This window comes from Rana temporaria, chromosome 2 (genome assembly GCF_905171775.1).
Source record: "Rana temporaria chromosome 2, aRanTem1.1, whole genome shotgun sequence".
NCBI lineage: Eukaryota > Metazoa > Chordata > Amphibia > Anura > Ranidae > Rana > Rana temporaria.
In genome coordinates this window covers 79,012,055-79,032,640 of record NC_053490.1, presented here as the reverse complement: position 1 = coordinate 79,032,640, position 20,586 = coordinate 79,012,055, and the positions used below count along the sequence as shown (strand labels likewise).

General features: G+C 43.7%; 1 protein-coding gene across 9 annotated transcripts in view; it reads left to right on the top strand.

Annotated features, from left to right (window-relative positions):
- Positions 1 to 20,586, top strand: part of FRY (FRY microtubule binding protein) — a 362,513-nt gene that overhangs the window by 133,116 nt on the left and 208,811 nt on the right. For all 9 annotated transcript variants that reach the window (XM_040340443.1, XM_040340444.1, XM_040340446.1 and 6 more), the window contains one exon: positions 8,243 to 8,296. In XM_040340443.1, coding sequence (XP_040196377.1) covers positions 8,243 to 8,296 — 54 coding nt within the window. The remainder of the gene's footprint in view (positions 1 to 8,242; positions 8,297 to 20,586) is intronic.

Genomic DNA, 20,586 nt, shown 5'->3' with positions numbered 1-20,586 from the left:
CGTGCCCTTAAAATAAACTTGTCGGCACCTTTTAATGTTTAAACGTTCGAGTCCTAAGTTAGGCCCAGTACACAGAAAATCAGATGAACGATTGTCCTTGATGTTTCACAGCATGTCGAAACTGAGGATGGTATGAAAATTCTCGAACAACGAAGGCTTTTTTTTTTGTTTGACTACTGATGTTTATTGTTTTTATACATGCAGTGTCTTTCGTATCTGATAGTTCTGTTCACGTATGAGAAATTTTTTAGAGCTTGTCCCTTCGAAAATTGTCATTGTCTGAATCGGATGTCGAAAGTTAGGTGCCCACTATACGAAAATCGGACAATCATTCCTCGCATGGATTTTTTTTTCAGATTTTTCTTAGTGTATACCCCACTTAGGAACATACATCAGATCATGGCTGCCATTAGCCAAAAAACACTTTGTGCTTCCCTGAAACTTATTTCACTTGATAAAGAGCTCGCTTTCCTAACTTAAGGACTAAGCCACCACGCATTGCCATAGCCCACCGAGGCACTGTTATTAGACTGGGGAAATACAGTAATCAGGCCTTTATGCCTGAAGTCAAGAAAGTGAGGTGTCTGTAACAAAGTGAAACTAGTTTCGGAGAGGCACAATAAAGAGTGTTTTCTGGCTAATAAATTTAATTGTGACCATTTTGTAAAATGAACTTTTGGAAGTCCCAAAATGGTTGCTAGTCCCTGTAAGCCCATTGTACAATCAGCTGTATATGTTTTATGCTTGCTACAGAATGGCTAAATGGTGCAGGTCTGATTTGCGCTTGTTGTTGTTAATAGTCAACCTGTTAAAAAAATAAAATGGGTTACAGTATTTATAAGGGCTGCCGTAACACAATGCACTTTAATACATGTTAACCGCAATGCAATGGACAGTTTTCTTAAGCAGCAAAGCCCAAGCATAAAAGGGCCCTTGCTCTTTATTTAAAAGCAGTGGTCTCTCTGCCAATTATTCAGCACTCTCCTCCTTTCCCTTTCACTCCAGGCTGTTGGTGGTCCCTATTGAACAGGAGTAGGTCTCTTAATGTTACCACATTCTATGCAGGGCTATTGCCTCTACATTGTACATGGAGGTGGCAGAAGTGGGCCCATGCCTGGAAAGGCCTTAGAAAGGAAGCACGCAGGATCAGTTGCATCACTGGAGGGACCCTGCTGGAGAGAGTAGTAAGGTAAGTATTGCTCATTATTTCTGTACCCCTAGACTAAATTAGAAGTTAACCCTTGCATTGGGTGCGGGCCCCCTACTGCAAGGGTAGATTTTGTCCAATTCCTGCAGTTGGGCTTTAAAGTGTAGCTCCCCTTTATCACTGAACATTGCATGGATTTTAACAATCTTTATTTCAGATTCATATCTTTTCTGCAGACTGATTCTAAATGGGAGGATCTGGTTCATTATAATCACCTGGTGCACGCTCAATGTTCAAAGTTCTCATTCTTATGGGCTTACTGATCCTTTTACCCCTGTGAAGTAGGTGTGTTCACTCACGCAGGATGTACAGGTGTTTTGTGCAGGCAGCCTATTCACAGGCAGCCGACTGCATGGACCTGCACGGATTTCTACCTGCACCCCGGAATGTAGAGCTGTGTGGGTCCATTGCATGAATCGGAACGTAGTCTGTCTGCTCTGATCTCTCCATTGGACCCTCACGGGTATGAACTCTGTGATGTGCATGGAGATTCATGCAGGTCCATGCAGTCAACTGCCTGCCATTGATTTGAATAACATGCCTGCATGAGTGCACAGAACACCTATGTATTTCAAGGAGGTAAAGACCGCCCCTTCACCTGGATCAGTACGCCCGTGCGAATGAGGCCTAATAAGGAAAGTTGCAGCGTCTGACATGTCTTTAAAGTACTTAACCCTCGGAGAGTATATTGGGAAAACTGACATTTTTATTGCATAGGATACCTAAAAGTTGACTTGTATCTTGGTGCAGACTTCTGAGAAAATCAATGAGCCAATCACACAAGCAATAACTAATGTTTCGGGAGGCGTTCTGTACATCACCTCTAGGTCACCTTATTGCATTGAATTTTACTAAACATTACAGCAGCTGCAGTTTGAAAACCCGCAGACACCTCTCTGATGTTTCCACCTTGTGTGTTACTTCAAACTTTTACATATAGAGGTCTTAGAGTGGAGCGCATACATGTCTTTGACGGGTATCCTGTCTCCACTTCCGGGAGACCGGGCCGCGGCGAATTACGTCAGCAGCTTGGCTCCCTTCTCTTTCCTCCGCCACCAGGCCAGAAGGAGAGCGCAACATTGCCTCACGCATGCACAGTAGGGACCTGGCGTGAAGCCGTAATGCTGCGTTGCCGTTCTCCCTAACCGGCAATGGTGGCGGCAGCAGCTGATGGAAACGGCTGCAGTGCCAACATCGCTGGACTCCGGGACAGGTAAGTGTCCGACTATTACAAGTCAGCAGCTGCAGTATGTGGTTTTTAATTTTTGCAGGTTGGGCGGATATGTTTTTGTGGAAATGATTGTTGTCCTACTTGTGAAAGACACAAGGGGGGAGAATGCTTTGTCAGAGGTCACAAGAAGCGTAAATTAAAGTGTTTGTGGTTTTATCTCTTAGAACTCTCAGTGTGTGACTACATTGAATGTGCTAATTCTACCTCTCTAACAGTTCCTGAAATAACTTTGTCCTCGGCTCACCTCACCTTGTACGGCTCAGGGCACCAGGAAGTTCTAATCCCGGGTGTCACCTTACCCCTCATTTACTGGGGTATTTCCTCAAGCAGCGTGACTAAGTACACAGCGGGAAACATTCCAGAAAATGCTTCTATACCAAACTACGAGTAAAGGGAAAGCTGCTCATAGTTATCGGTCTTTTTCCAAACAACGAGAATTGCAGCAGGTTATGTGCATACCTGTAGTACCTTACTGATCCAAAATGGAATGGTCAATTCCTTATTTAAAGCCATATTACATCCAAAAGCAAACCTTTATTATATATCAGTTTACCAATTCTAATGCCGCATACACACCATCACTTTATGTGATGAAAAAAAACGACATTTTCTGTGAAGTAAAAAATGACGTTTTTGAAACTTCAATTTTCAAAGACGAAGTTGCCTACACACCATCGTTTTTCTCACAATGTTCTAGCAAAGCGAGGTTACGTTCCACCACGTTTTTCCATTGAAGCTCGCTTCATAAGTAACTTCTGGGCATGCGCGGATGAAAAAACGTCGTTTTAAACGACGTTTTTGCTACACACGGTCAATTTCTGTGAAGTAAAAGTTGACGTTTTGAAAAACGACACATAAAATTGAAGCATGCTTCAATTTTTTTTGGTCGTTTTTTAGAAGACATAAAACGACGTTTTCCCCCACACACGGTCAATTAAAGTGACGTTTTTAAAAACGTCATTTTTTTTCATCACATAAAGTGATGGTGTGTACAGGGCATTACATTTGATGGCTGCTTTAGTTTTGTTTTTTTAAGCTTTATTTCCTTTTTTTCACCTGGTAATTCAACCAGTAAGTATTTTCTTTCCTCAAAACAAGCTGTCCTGCAAATATAGCAGTTAGAGGGTCAAGACAAACCATTTAACGCTGGCAGGGGTGTTTACAATGATCAGTTTTATTTATTTATGTAAAGCCTTTATCTTAAAAAAAAAAAAAAAAAAAAGTCACTGTTAAAGTGGTTGTAAACCCACATTTTTTACTTTTGCCTACAGGTAAGCCTATAATAAGGCTTACCTGTAGGTATAAAAAATATCTCCTAAACCTGTATGGTTTAGGAGATATTCCCCTTGCAATGCGCCGCTGATTGCAGGGGCGCATGCGCAGGGGGGATCCTCGGCTGAATGAAATCCATGCCGGAATGAAATCTCCCGCGCGCATGTGCGGAAGTGACGTCCTCACCGCTCCAGCCAATCACAGTGCTGGAGCGGCGATACCTGGAAGACACGCTCGGCTCAGCTTGGCGTGGACCAGGTAAGTTCCCTACACCTCGTTCCGAGGTAAGTATTTCATAATGAGCTAATATGCGGTGCATACTAGCTCATTATGGCTTTTGCCTTGCAGGAGTAAAAAAAAAAAAAAAAAATGTATATGCGGGTTTACAACCGCTTTAAGTTGTAAACCCTCCTATGCATTAAGGTATAAAAACATCTGACTATTACCGGCCCCCCCAGCCCCCCTGTTTTACTTACCAGAGCCCTGGAAAGTCCTGATTCGAGAACGCGTTGGATCTTTGCCGAGGGTTCTCTGCTCTTCGCTGGATAGATTGATAGCAGCGCAGCCATTGGCTCCCGCTGCTATCAATCAAATCCAATGACGCGGGCGCCAGGGGCGGAGTCCTGCATTCAGCAGCTATGGACCTATAGTGTCACTTTAACTGCTTAGAAAGTGTGGGCTGGAGTTTGGCTGCAATTTGGCTTCAATTTGTTAGTGTATCTAAATCTGCTAGTACATCTAACACTCCCCTTCCCTAAAGCCAGGTACACACTATTTCGTTCAACCCATCGACCTGAATAACAAAGAACTGAAGAGCTCAGGGGGAGCTGCTGTACTACTATCTGATGTTAATACAGCAATCTCCACTGCTGAGCTACTGTGTTCTGACATGGGGACAGTCCCCCCACCAGAATATACGGGTCAGTGCTCTCAACCAGGGGTGTGCTTTTGTGAGATACTATATGTCATTTGAAGGAACCACACACCTTTTTATTTATTTAACAGCAGCAGCTCATGCACTAGTTTGTAACACTGTATTGTTATTTATTAGACACTTTTTTTTTTTTTACTTTAGCGCAGGCATACAAATATTAGAATACAGAAGGTGTGTTACTGGCTAGATCATCAGATGAAAAGCCTAAAAAAAAGAAAACTAGTGCAGCCACCACATTCAATGATTGGTAAGCTGCAATATATTACATTTTAGTTTTGGGTTTAATACTGCTTTAAAGTGGGCCTTTCATTGACCTTAAAAGTCAGCAGCGATCAGTTCTCGACATGTCACAATATACACAAACAGAATCATCCTGGAAAAAGAGAAGCCAAATATTTTACCGTTAGTCATTAAAGGAGTTGTAAAGGAAACATTTGTTTTGCCTAAAATGAATGTCTGCAAGGTAGACAGACAGAATAGTGTAATGATTCTGTTAAAAAAACGAGTAAATACCTATTAAATTCCTTCATCTATATCACCTCCGGCATTCTAGTTTCTGTTCTCTCATTCACTTCCTTGTTTGCGGCGCTCGTTCATGTAAGAACTACATTTCCCAGTATGCATTGCGGCAAACACTCAGTAATTCACACCTCCTTGAAGTCTCTGAGGCCCCATACACACGGGAGGATTTATCCGCGGATACGGTCCTCGAGGATTTCAGCAGATTTTAATGCGATGGAGTGTACTCACCATCGCATTGAAATCCTCTGGCGATGACGTGTCGCGCCGTCGCCGGGATTATGACGCGGCGACGGGCGCGACGCTGTCATATAAGGAATTCCACGCATGCGTTGAATCATTGCGACGCATGCGGGGGATCCCTTCGGACGGATGGATTCGGTGAGTCTGTACAGACCAGCGGATCCATCCGTTGGGATGGACTTCAGCAGATGGATATGTTGTGCATGTCAGCAAATATCCATCTGCTGGAAATCCATCCCAGAGGAGATTTATCCGCGGAAAAAGATCCGCTGGCGTGTACACACCATAGGATCTATCCGCTGAAACCCATTTGCTGGGATTTATCTGCGGATGGATTCTATGGTGTGTATGGGGCCTAACACGTAGAGAGCGTCCTGCCGCACAGATGTAGTTCCCAGGAGGGGGTGAGCACGTTGCTGACCACCGCAGTAAATCAGACAAGCAGGAAGTGAACAGAACAGAGAAGAAATAGAGCAACTTCTGAGGAAGTGAAAAGAGGAATGTCTGCAGGTAAAGGATGCTTATTATGAAAAAAAATAAATTCCTTTACAACCCCTTTAAGCTTTGGGCAGGTGATTTTTGCCTAGATTAATGTCATCAGTCTGCTGCAGGCAAGAGGAAGCATTACCTCTGTCTCCTTTCCCTTCAGTGAGGTGAATATAACCCTTTATTCTAGAACGCCACTTGGATTAGTTGCCAGATTTTTTACAAACCTTGTTGCAAACTTATTGGCTGTCTTTTGTATTGAAATTCACATGAATAGCATTGACAGTCACATGATCACTACAAGCATTGTAATAAAAGACAGTACAGTATATTAATGCCCAACAAAAAATAAATGTTATTAATAAAACATAAAAAATTATGTGGCAAGTATTTACTTCTTTACCTAAAAAAGCGATCTCCTTTTATATGGTGCTTTGTTAGTCTCAGCAGCTGAACATAAGTCTGTCTTATCTCTGGATGGCCGCAGGCAGCTGGTGGGTTTCTCCACTTTTGGCCCAGCTCCAGCAGAACTGACCTTGAGGAGACTGGAATTTCACCTGGACTGTTTTCCTTGGCTTATTTTCCTTGTTTACCTCGTGTTCCTGCATTGCAGCTCTGTGTACTGTAGATCTATTTTCTGTTTCCTCATATTTCTATGTTTCCCTGTCTGTACAGTATTGACTTATGTGCTACATTTTCAATGTTTTTATGATCATATTTATATACTGTATGTTGTATGTATATGATCTACTAAGCAAATAATGTGAGTTGACAAAATTGTAAAATTTTCCGACAGCTCTTTGGAAAATGTTATCAGGAAAGACCAGTTGTTTCAGTTTTTTCTTGAAATAAAGCTTAACCGCTTGCCACCCGGCGCACGCAGATATACATCTGCAGAATGGCATGGGCAGGCAGAAGGATGTGTGTGTGTATATATACGCCCCCTTTAAGAAGCGATTTTTGCGCGTGCCCACCACGATCTTCGTGAGCCCGCCCGCAGATTCGATCGCCGCGGGCATAGCCGCGATCGTCTTACGGAGAGATAGAACAGGGAGATGTTAGTGTAAACACAACATCTCCCCATTCTGCCTAGTGACACTGTCACTGATCAAGTTCCCTGTCACCGGGAACAACGATCAGTGACGTGTCACAGTAAGAATCACTCCCTAGGGAACACTTAACCCCTACAGCGCCACCTAGTGGTTAACCCCTTCACTGCCAGAGGCTTTGGCGTGCTCTGATCTTGAGGGGGAACTCCACACTAAATAAAAAAACGGCATGTGTTCCCCCTCTAAGAGCATACCAGGCCTTTCGGCCTGGTATGCTCTTAGAGGGGGAACCCATGTCATGTTTTTTTTTTTTTTTTATTATTATTATTTGGTGTGGAGTTCTTCCTAAAGATTCATACCAGACACAGTGCCTGGTATTGTCGGGGGTTGGTAAGTCGGATCCCTGTTCATTGAAGTCAGACTTCAAGTCGCAGGGCAAAGTCGGAGCCAAAGTAGTACGACTGTCGTGTCGTACCAGTGTGAACCCGGCCTTAGAGCGATCATGGAGCTTTGAAGCTTTGCCTTTCTTAAAAAAGCCAGGGAATTTTTTCTGTTTTTCCTTTTATGATCGTCTGAAGAATACATTTGTGTACACTTAACAGTCTATCTGGTAAATAGTGACCGGCTGGGGTAAATCCTTATCATAGTGTACAAGCCCAACGTCCTTGGCTAGGTTTCGTGTGACCTAAACAATTGGATTGTCATTAAACTACAACGGGTTGTGTGACATATAGGGGGAGATTTACTAACAATGAAGAGTGCAAAATCTGGTGCAGCTCTGCAGAGAAACCAATCGGCTTCCATGTTTCTATTGTCAAAGCCTATTTGGACAAGCTGAAGTTAGAAGCTACCATGCACAGCTGCGCCAGATTCTGAGCGCTCCAGTTTAGGTAAATCCCCCTCATACTGTCTGGGAAGCAACCACAGATAATATTTGTGATTTAATAAGGAATAACTTCTAAAAAGTTGCATTGAAAAAAGTATTGAACTTTTTTCAACATGTCTTGGTAACCTTTTTACATTGACATTCTGTATATATTTTTTTTTGGGTGGGTCCCTGCTTTGGTGTTGATGGATGTAGTGGAAGCAGCGGAGGTAAACTTCTGCCTCTCATGTCTTCAGAAAAGGCCTTTATGATTGCAGCATGGGCAATACTGATGAGGGGAAAAAGACGTGCTATATCAGGTGCCAGAGATGGCCACGCTTCCACAATTTCCTACTTATCAACATGCAGTTACTGAATTATGCAAACCGTTGACTAATGTACCCTGTTTGTGACCTGCTTACATTTTTCTTTGCAGGAGAAGACATTAACAAAATCCCTGCAAAGAGGAGAGGACCCACAGTTTGATCAAGTAAGTTTGAATTACACTTTAGGTTTGAGTTATTTTCAATCCTCAAACAAAACCATTTACATAGCTCCCAACTGTCCCCAATTTAAAGGGACTGTCTCTGGTCTGGAACAAAGTCCCTCTGTCCTTGTTCCTCATTTTGGTTTGATATATCTATCTATACAATATATATTTTTGAAAGATAAATGGTGCATTTTGATATATATATATATATATATATATATATATATATATATATATATATATATATATATATATATATATATATATATATATATATATATATATATATATAGTTGTACATCATCTTAAAGCATCCTTGCAGCTTCAGCTGGCGGGAGAGGAGGAAGCTGGTAGTACTGCAGGATGAAGGGGTGAGCCAGGACAGTAGGGGAGATCTGTGCTGTAAACGGGTGATAAGGGTGTGCCTGGGCACACCTGACACACCCTGTGTGCACACCTAAGATGTCCCAAGTGCTGAATAAAGGCAAGCAAAGGGCCATAGTTTGGAGCCCACTGTGCTAGAATATAATGCCATCTTGTAGTGTTGTTATATACTTCTGGCCACCGATGTATGTAAACTTGTGGCACAAACATCTGACGCTAGGGGAAATATAATGCCTGCGTCCTATGTTAGTAAAGCTGTATGACAACTATTCTGTCATTTTCTTATGATTGTCAGTGAGCCATGACAAAAAAAGATGAGGAAAATCCGATTGCCTCTCGGGGATCAGGAAGGATATTTTTCCCCTGCTGTAGCAAATTGCATCATGCTTTGCTGTTGTTTTTTTTTTTGCCTTCCTCTGGATCAACTGTGGATATAGAATTGGGTATATGGGATTGTACGATATTTTTTAGTTTATTTATTTTTTTATGGTTGAACTGGATGGACTTTTTTCAACCTGACTAAATATGTAACTATGCTCAGAACCTCACCAGCTTTGAGACCTTTTGTAACTGCGATGGTTAGCCTTATTTTTTTTATTGTTTATTTTTTTTGGGTGAAAGTTCCAGACCTATACATTTACTTATTTTACAATCTAACATATCAATGACCAAGTGAATGGGAGTTCAGACTTTTCACCTACACTGGCTGCATATCCTGGATCAATGATTCATTGGGTAGTGAAGTCAGAATCGCAGCTCCAGGACCTGCCAGGAGAAGTATGCAGTGACGGCTCACTTACTATTATCCTTCCAGGTGCCATTTAATGCCATTAGTCAGACAAAGGCATGACATTGCTTTAATGTAGGATTCTGTATTGATTCCTGTACCCCTCTAATCTACATTTGGAGTGTTGTTATAGACCATTCCAGTCCCAGTGAGAACCTGTCGAGAGGTTATATTGCCGTAAGAAAGTAAAATAACATGAAATGAAGCTTTGTTGTTTTGACTGTGTACGGTATTAGTGCCTGTGCATCGTGACACTTCTGTGGGGAAGAGTAATTATATGGGCCTGTTGCCAGAAGAAGGATAAATATTGGCTGCTCCTGTCACAGGAAGTGGTGCTTGGGCCTTGTGCCAAACTGAAGGACGATGGCACCCCTCTATGGTGAAAGCATTTGTCAATGCCTCCTGTCAGATTGTGATGAATTGACTTGGTGATCGTTTTACTTATGATCACCACTGAGCCTTCAGCGGGACTGAGAAGTGACTTATGTATGGATGTCACATGGATCAAGGGGGTCTTTATTGCTACTGAAAAGGTAAAAGCTCAGGCTGATGATCACTGCAAGAAACTTAGGGTATTAGTTATGTCCACCTCTCTTTGTGAGCTTTTCTGGACTAGCAGATAAGTATATATTGTATAAATCAGGTGTGAAAATTGGTGATAACAATTGCCTTATGCCGCGTACACACGACCATTTTTAATGGTCTAGAAAAAACTATGTTTTTTTAACCCGATTATTGTTAAAGCAGAGGTTCACCCTAAAAATCATCTATATACTATTACATCCAGCATACTGCTGACATCTACATTATGCTGGTATTTTTTTTTTTTCGCTGTACTTACCGTCTTATAGTTCTTTTCACCCGGCTCCGAGTTCTCACTCCCGCGGGGAGTAGGCGTACCTATGAAGATGCGTAGATGATTGACGTGCGGGTGAGGTGCGTCACGCGTTCCAAAAATAGACAAAATGGGACTCGGCTCTATACGGCGCCTGCCGTGTATAGCTGACTGCGCAGGCGCCATATAAAGCCGAGTCCCAGTTCATCTATTTTCGGAACGTGTGACGTGCCTTACCCGCACGTCAATCATCTACGCATCTTCATAGGAATGCCTACTCCCCGGGCCAGTGAGAACCCGGAAGCCGGGCGAAAAGAACTATAAGAAGGTGTGTACAGCGGGAAAAAAAAAATACCAGCAATACTGTAGATGTCAGCAGTATGCTGGATGTAACGGTATTTAATTGTTTTAGGGTGAACCTCCGCTTTAAGCCTGCCTTGCCTACACACGATCGTGAAAAGAAAAATGCTCTTGCAAAGCGCGGTGACGTACAACACGTATGACGGCACTATAAAGGGAAAGTTCCATTCGGATGGCGCCACCCTTTGGGCTGCTTTTGCTGATTTTGTGTTAGTAAAAGTTGGGTGAGAGACGATTCGCGCTTTTCAGTCTGTTACAGCGTGATGAATGTGCTATCTCCATTACGAACGCAATTTTTACCAGAAAGAACGCTCCCATCTCATAACTTGCTTCTGAGCATGCGCGTTATTTTTTCGGCGTTAAAGCCCACACACGGCCATTTTTTACGACGTTAAAAACGACAGCTTGAAAAACGGCATGAAAATTTAGAGCATGTTCTAAATTTTTAATTGCCATTTTTAACGTCGCGAAAAATGCTCTGAAACCCACACACGATCGTTTTTAATGACATTAAAAAATATATTCATATCGCGAAAAACTGTTGTGTGTACGCGCAATTAGGCCGGGTTCACACTAGTGCGACACAACACTCTTCCTACTTTGGATCCGACTATGCCCTGTGACTTGAAGCCGACGTATGTTCGACTTTCAATGAACAGGGGTCCAACTTGGATCCCTGCCAATGCAAGGCACTGTGTTTGGTATGAATCTTGAGGGTGAACTCCACGCCAAATTTTAGCCCATTGAATATCATTGAAGTCGGAATGCTGTCTTGCATGCTTCGACTTTGGCATACGACTTGTGCTCTGCTGATCTTGAGGGGGAACTCCACAGCAAATTTTAAATAAAAAACCGGCATGTATTCCCCCTCCAAGAGCATACCAGCCTTTTGGGTCTGGTATGGATTTAAAGGGGAACCCCTACGCCGAAAAAAAAATGGCGTGGGGATCCCCCAAAATCCATACCAGACCCTTATCCGAGCACGCAACCCGGGCAGTAAGGAAAGGGGGTGGGGACGAGCGAGCGCTGTATTTGGCTGTATGTGAGTGAATCCATCATAGAACAAAATATTTATTTGAGGAGGGTCTTATAAAAGCTGCACATTTCTACTTGTATGCTGTAGCAAGTCTGGGCCAGTAGGTCATTGACCTGGGACTGTATACATCACATGAGTTTGGTAATGACTGCTTCCATCAAAAATGTCTTTCACCATTATTTTGCAGCATGACAGAGCCCAATATAAAGACTCTAGTATTTTGCCCTGAGAAAAGAAAAGCAGATAACCGGCTTGTGTTTATTTCCGTGATCAGCTGTCATTGGGCACAGCTGATCATGTGGTAAAGGGCCGCTGTGATTGGCCCTTTACCCTGATCTGTGACCAGCTGAGTCTGAAGGGCAGCACAATCACAGGAGGACATCCATGTATGTCCTTCTAGCAAATTATACCCCTACTGTAGCCATCTTCTGGCCATAGCCCAGGCAGGAAGGGGTTAAAGATAACCTCCAAATGGCTTGAATTTGCCTCATCTTTGCTAGTAGGATGGACTTAATCCTTTACTTAGGATTGCATCTTAGGGGCCCTGGCTGTCTTTTTCAAAGACTTCCTGGATTACCTGCATGCTTTACAGAAGCCCCGTTTTAATTTTAAAAGACTACATATGCCATGGTACCTTGCTGCCTGCAAGCTGTAATTTCTGTACTGACTCTGCCTCCTGAAACTCCTCCTCTCTGCACCTCTGTAGTTCAAAAGTCAGGCTCTGTGAAATGTGTGACACAGCAGTGCCTGTGTACAGGGAACAGTAACTATGTGTCACAGAATTCAAGGAAGGAAATGTGTGGGGATCTTCAAAAAGTAAGTTTACAATCTTCCCTCTGCCAGGACGTGCATGTATGCTGTGAGTATTTGCATACTTTGATAATTGCTACAGGGCACGCTGTGGATTTAATTTTAAACGTTTAGGTAAACGCTGGAACATTTCAAATTATGAGCTCATTTCCCTTCAATACAATATGCTGTCAGAGTCCCAGCCGCATGCACAGAAGCATCATATTTTGGCACTCCTGTTGTTACATGCTCGGCTATAGTCAATGAAGTTATTTGTTCTGTAATCGGCAGAGTGTGTCGCCTCAGTGCTGTTCCAGAATCTTACATGTTTATAGTCTGGTGACTTTTAAGATACGCTATGAAGTAAGCAGACTCACTGAGCCAAATATAATAATGCCTCTGTTTAATAAAGAATGATGTGCTCTTTTTGCACATACTTGTTAGTTTAGGAGAGTCTGCCAGCATTTTGTTCACTTCCTGTGATTTGGGATCTTATCAGATGTTCGTATCACTCATGTAATGCACTCATTTGACAGCTGTGAGCCGAAGTACTGGCCGACCCAGCCTGTACAGTGAGAAGTTTAGTTTTCCAAAAGGGTGCAGTGTCAGGCAGCTGACGTATACTATTGTGTACTCTGCTTGTTTTATAGCTGTTCACACAGCGTTCAGTCTTTTACTTCTGTTTAATTTAAAGTGCTATTAAATCCACAAACAGTAAAATCAGTCTGTATATGCAGTAAAGCATGTTTGTTATATTTACTGTGGAACCTAAGGGGTTAATCCTCCACATTGTGTAAAAAGGCTGTTTGATCTTGTCTTCTCTGATCCTCCCCTTCTTCCACTGTCTTCAATCTATCCCCTGATGAGACAGAACCTTTGGAATCACTCTGCACATTCTCAGTTTGGTGTGTATTGCTAGAGAGTTTTTTTTTGGGAAGGTGCATGTGATCAGCTCAGAGCCAATTGGCACTGTCCAGACAAAGTCAGGGGTCATGCAGCCTCATAGGACAGACAGAGGGAAATTAAAACTCCTTCTACAAGCTTTAACTAGACACCGATAGAAGTCACAAGACTGCTACAGGCAGTCCCCAGGTTACAAACAAGATCTGTAGGTTTGTTAGGTTTTTTTTTCATAATGTTTATTGCTTGTTGGATAATTTGTCTTAAAGCAGAGGTCTGGCGTTAAAAAAAAAAAAAAAAAAAAAAAATGTAAAAGTCAGCAGCTACAAACACTGTAGCTTCTGACTTTTAATAAGGACACTTACCTGTCCAGGGTGCCCATGATGTCGGAAGCCGAGCAATCGCTCGGGTCTCGGCTGCCCCGCCGTCATCCTCGGTGAAGGAATTGGGAAGTGAAGCGTTGCGGCTTCACTTCCCGGTTCCCTACTGCGCATGTGCGAGTCGTGTGGCGCTATTTGAATGGGCGGATGTCTCCTGGGACACGCACAAGGTCCCAGAAGACACCGCTCCCCATTTTCCAGGAGGCAGCGCGAGGAGGAAAAGAAAGAAGACAACCGCGGACGAGGAAGTGGCAGATTAGGATTAAATCTGCCTAGTAACAGCCACTTCTGGTAAGTATAAAAAAAAAATTGTAGCCCTTTTGGCTTTTTTTTAGGGTGGACCTCCGCTTTAAAGCGGGAGTTCACCCATAAAAAATGTTTTACCCTTAGATTGATGCTCATTTTGTCTAGGGGAATCGGCTAGTTGTTTTAAAATCGAAGCTGTACTTACCGTTGTAGAGAGCGATCTTCTCCGCCGCTTCCGGGTATGGTCTTCGGGACTGGGCATTCCTATTTTGATTGACAGGCTTCCGACGGTCGCATCCATCGCGTCACGAGTAGCCGAAAGTCGGTGCGGCTCTATACTGCGCCTGTGCACCGACGTTCGGCTACTTTCGGAAAATCGTGACGCGATGGATGCGACCGTCGGAAGACTGTCAATCAAAATAGGAACGCCCAGACCCACAGCCCATACCCGGAAGCGGCGGAGAAGATCGGTCTCTACAATGGTAAGTACAGCTTCAATTTTAAAACAACTAGCCGATTCCCCTAGACAGAATGAGCAGGAATCTAAGGTTAAAATTTTTTATTTCCGGGTGAACCTCCACTTTAAGTTGAATTTGTATGCAGGTAAACTTTTTATGTCTTTTGGATAGCATTGGAAAGGGTTAACAACCCTGTAATGCTTGTTTTGCGGTCTGTGCCACTTTTCAGAAGATTTTACTTTCTGTCTCTGTGACAATTGGATTTTGTAAGTTTTGAGTTGTTGTGGAAACAAGGATAGGTGATAAAGCTTCAGTGAAGACAACTTTTTCCCATGATAACTCTTATGCCGCGTACACACGATCATTTTTCGGCATGAAAAAAACGATGTTTTTAAAAACGTCATTTAAAATGATCGTGTGTGGGCTTCACATCGTTTTTCGGCATCTGAAAAACGACAAAAAAAAATTCGAACATGCTGCATTTTTTAACGTCGTTTTAAAAAATTACATTTTTCGGGTTGTAAAAAATTATCGTGTGTGTGGGCTAAAACAACGTTTTAAACCCGCGCATGCTCAGAAGCAAGTTATGAGACGGGAGCGCTCGTTCAGGTAAAACTACCATTCATAATGGAGTAAGCACATTCATCACGCTGTAACAGACAGAAAAGCGCAAATCATCTTTTACTAACACGGAATCAGCTAAAGCAGCCCAAAGGCGAATAGAACTTCCCCTTTAGGCCGCGTACAGACGAGCATACATGTACGATGAAACCGGTCCGCCGGACCGTTTTCACCGTACATGTCTGCCCGGAGATTTCTGTATGGTGGCTGTACTCGCCATCATACAGAAATCCGCGCGTAAACAATACGCGGGGCGTGGCCGCGACGATGACGCGGCAACGTGGGCGGCCCTGCCAATTCAATGCTTCCACTCATGCGTTGAAGTCATTCGACGCATGCGAGGGATGGCAAGCGCTCGGACATGTACGGTAGGTCTGTACAGACGACCGAACATGTCCGAGCGGGCAGGATTTCAGCGGGCTTTTTTAAAACAAGTCCAGAAATATTTGCCCGCTGGAAAAAGGCCCGGCGGGCAAATGTATGCTGGAATCCTGTCCGCTCGGGCCTACACACGACCGAACATGTCTGCTGAAACTGGTCCGCGGACCAGTTTCAGCAGACATGTTCGGTCGTGTGTACGGCCCATTAGAGTGCCGTCGTACGTGTTGTACGTCACCACGCTTTTTTCATCATTTTTTAAAAACGATGGTGTGTGGGCAACGTCCTTTTTTAATGATGAAGTTGGAAAAACTTTGTTTTTTGGGCATGCTGAAAAACAAAGTTTTTTTTCATGCCGAAAAATGATTGTGTGTACGCGGCATTACAGGAGAGAATTTTCCTTCCTAGGGGTAGATTTCCTCTCACTTCCTGTTGTCTCCCTTTGTCTCCGTTTGTAAGTCGGACATTAGTAACTCGGGGGACTACCTGTATACACTGCTGATGAGAAAAGGTATTTAGCGGTTTATATTTACTAAACTAATTGCATTTCCATGTTCTGTGTACTGTGGAAGACCAGATATAGTGAATGCAGGGTCCTGGGTTTAGTAACACTTTAAAGTGCAAGTTCACCTTTACAGAAAATCTCCCCATCCATCGCACCCGGTCCCGCTAACCTGGAGTGGGACGATCTTCCCTTCTAAATAATCGTAGAGCCGCTTTACAAGTTGGGTATTTGAAATCCATGCATCCTTTTCTCTTCTCTTCGCGCCTGCAGTGACAGGACGGGTTCTGATTGGTCGGCCCCGAACATGAGACTGTGCCGACCAATTCGAATACTCCTATGCATACCTCCTGACAAGGTATGTTTACGAAGTTAAGTATTTCTTAGCCCCAGACTGGTGAGGGCTCATAGCGGGAGATCGCTGAGCTCCAGCTCAGCGCGGGGGGGCCTGAAATCGGGTGGCCTGTGTAAGTTCACCTTACAGATTTTCCTTTAAAGGTGAACTTCCCCTTTAAAGTCATTTGACTGACCAGGATAGCACTTTGGATAACTGTTGTTTTAAAACACATCAACTGTTTCAAGCCCGTTACACACAAACTGTGAGTTGACCAATTCAGCAGAACTCGCTGACTTTCAGTATATGTTTATCACTGTCCGACCGACCGGCTTCTGTGGAATGCTCTTTCTCGAAAACCACCATTCGATCAGCGCTTGCAGCCAATGACCTGTGTATTCTGATGGGTAGGGGAGTCCCCCTGTAAGAATACAATAGCTCAGCAACTTGCTGGTAAACAAAAAAAAAAACTGAACGTGTATTTCTTTCCACATTTTTTTCTTTGAATGCTTGTCATCAAAAGTCCTGGTCATTGTAAGCATTGCTTTGTTTACATTGGGCCCGTCTGCACTGTGCAGTGTAGGGAGCAACATACCAGTAGATTTGAATTGAGAAAACAAGATAGGTTTTTGCTCTATACTCGTTTCCTTCAATATCTTTAAATGATGATTTCCATACTAAACTGCAGTCATGTAATCACTATGGAAACTGACCACTAACTACTGGAAGAGGACAGCCAAAGCAGAAGTTTAGTTAAAGCGGAGTTCTGCCCAAAAGTGGAACTTTTGCTTTAAAGTGGTTGTATAGTCAAAATTTAGACTTTTACCTACAGGTAAGCCTATAATAAGCCTGGCAGACGCTGGACTTTGCCAGAAAGAAGTCTCCCGCACGCATGCACGGGAGTGACGACATCGCGGCTCCAGCCACTCACAGAGATGGAGCCGCGATACCCGGAAGACATGCCAAGGCAACATGTCATCTTATTCGGGGTGGACCAGGTAAGTTAGCGATGCCTCATTCTAAGGTAAGTATTTTATAATGAGCTTGTATGTGGAGCGTCGAGTCAACATCTAAGAAGAGGAAAAAAGGTGACGCAGAAGACCTGGCCCCCGCTGGTAAAAGAGCTGGAAGAAGACAGCAGAGGTGCCCGGCAGAAGGTAGAGGAGAAGAGAGCAGAGAAGTCGGAAGAAGACCCCCCCCCCCGAAGTTGGGAGAAGACCAACCCCCGCTAGTAAAAGAGCTGGAAGAAGATAGCGGAGGTGCCAGGCAGAAAGAACCAGAGAGCGGAGAAGTCGGAAGAAGACCCCCGGAGCTGCCTAATAAATTACTTTACTTTAAAAACCTGTCCAGTGTGTTTTTATTCTTGACACTTTTTACCCCACCAGGTGAATGGGTAGGGGTACGATGTACCCCATACTTATTCACATAGGGTGGGGGGCCGGTATCTGGGGGCCCCCTTAATAAAGGGGGGTCCCAGATTCCGATAAGCCCCTCGCCTGCAGACCCACGACAACCAGCGGCCAGGGTTGTCGGGAAGAGGCAATTGTGCCCTGCGACCCCCCCACCCCAAAGCACCTACCCCCCCATGTTGAGGGCATGCCGCCTGGTACAGTTCAGGAGGGGGGGCGCTCGCTCGTCCCCACCCCATTTCCTGACCGGCCGTGCTGCGTGCTCGGATAAGGGTCTGGTATGGATTTGGGGGGGACCCCACGCCTTTTTTTCGGCGTAGGGGGTTCCTCTTGAAATCTATACCACACCTAAGGGCCTGGTATGCTACTGGAGGGGAACCCATGGCAGTTTTTTATTTAAAATTTGGCGTGGTGTTCCCCTGTGGGAGGGAGGTGTTTGACTTTGAACAGGTTCACACTGGGGCGACTTCATGTAAAGTTGCCTCACTGTGAACAGGGATCCGACTTGGAGGCGATCAATGGGTACAAGTCGGATTGAAGTAGTACAGGAACCTTTTTTCAAGTCGGAGCGACTGCAGTAGTGTGCATTAAGATGACTCCATTCACTTACAATGATTTCTTCATGCAGCGCGACTTGAGGCAACTAGGGGCGACCTGAAGTCGGATCCAAAGTGGGACCTGTGTGAATGGGCTCTTAAAGCGGGAGTTCACCCATTTATTAAATTTTTTTTTTTCTCCCCTTAGATTCCTGCTCGTTCGGTCTAGGGGAATCGGCTATTTGTATTAAAATATGAGCAGTACTTACCCGTTTTCGAGATGCATCTTCTTCCGTCGCTTCCGGATATGGGTCTTCGGGAGCGGGCGTTCCTTCTTGATTGACAGTCTTCCGAGAGGCTTCCGACGGTCGCATCCATCGCGTCACTCGTAGCCGAAAGAAGCCGAACGTCGGTGCGGCTCTATACTGCGCCTGCGCACCGACGTTCGGCTTCTTTCGGAAAATCGTGACGCGATGGATGCGACCGTCGGAAGCCTCTCGGAAGACTGTCAATCAAGAAGGAACGCCCATTCCCGCAGCCCATACCCGGAAGCGACGGAGAGGATGCATCTCCTAAACGGGTAAGTACTGCACATATTTTAAAACAAATAGCCGATTCCCCTAGAGAAAACGAGCATCCATCTAAGGGGAAAAAGTGCCCTCTAAGGGTGAACCCCTGCTTTAAGAATTGTTAAGCTGCAATATAATAAACGTTTGCTTTTAGATTTAATGCCGCTTTAACCTATAAAGTGGAACTAAAGTCCTGCTGTGAAAAACAGTAGTTATGCCGCGTACCGTTTTTCAGGTTGTAAAAAATTATGTGTTTTTTTAATGTCATTAAAAACGATTGTGTGTGTAAAATGTAAAAAATGGCCATTAAAATTTAGAACATGCTCTAATTTTTCACAACGTTTTTAACGTCGTAAAAAATGGTCGTGTGTGCACTTTAACGACGTGGAAAAAACGCGCATGCTCAGAAGCAAATTATGAGACGGGAGCGCTCGTTCTGGTAAAACTAGCGTTCGTAATGGAGTAAGCACATTCATCACGCTGTAACAGACAGAAAATCGCGAATCGTCTTTTACTAACACGAAATCGGCAAAAGCCGCCCAAAGGGTGGCGCCATCCGAATGGAACTTCCCCTTTATAGTGCCGTCGTACGTGTTGTACATGACCGCGCTTTGCTAGAGCATTTTTTTTTTTTTTAACGATCGTGTGTAGGCAAGGACATTTTATTCTTGGCATGGCAAGAATAGTCAGTTGCTTGGGACAATATAACACTTGTGCGGTTGTATAGGAGTTACATTGCCAATGGCTGGTTTGGGAGGGGGTGGTGGTGGAAGAAGTGGCAACTTCAGGCTGGACCTGTCACAACTGGAGGTGGGCACACTGAGCAGGAAGAGCTCAGTGTGCCCAAGAACTGTAATGTGCAAGTACAGTACATACTCACACTTTATGCTGACAATTCACCCTGTGGAATGTAATTCTGTTTTTTTTTGTTTTTTTTTAAGTGTATTTTTTGTGAGTGTACTCGAGAGAGGAGCCAGACTGCAGGAGTTGGGAGTAGGCAGGCCTCCCCCAGAGGCAATCTGCCACCTTTCTCCATGCCCCGTTTAATACAGGCAGATCTGCTTCCATTAGAATCAACCAGAATCCTAGCCTACTGACATGTTACTCTTATACAGTGCAACCTGCAGACAGGGTGACTATAAACAAAGCAATGTTTGGGATGACCTCTTTCAAAGTACAGGTAAATAATAGACAAAGACATATTGGTACTAAATACATTTATAAGTACTGTGCCGTCTTTCTTTAAAACTGGTTAGTGGCTAGATTTAAGAAGGTCTGGTCTTATCTGGTTTTAGATGTCAAACCAATTTTGCGTGGAATGTGTCAGATTTGGCTTTTTGTTTCTCCACTTTTTTGTATCATTCTAATACAAGCAAAAGAAAAACATGAAAATGCCTAAACATTTGTAATTACAACAATTTTCTGGGTGACGTGCTGCATTATCTGACAGAAATGTAGGGGTGCCAATATTTTTGGCCATGATTGTAACTTTTGCTACCAACTCTGTTACCCTTTGTACTGGTCCTTACCTTTTTTCAATTAGAAGCCATTTTTGTCAGGATTATTATCCATTCGTTTAAAGTAGAATGATGGCCTCCGATTAAAATCTGTATTATTGGCACACTTCGTAGCTTATTTTTCCTCTCTCCTTGGGGTCTTGTACCCCATCTCTTTTGTCTATCCTATTTGCTGTAAACCTATTTCATCTCTCTTATGTACCATGTTGCTGCATTGTATAGATATTGTGCATTACAGGTTTTTTGTTT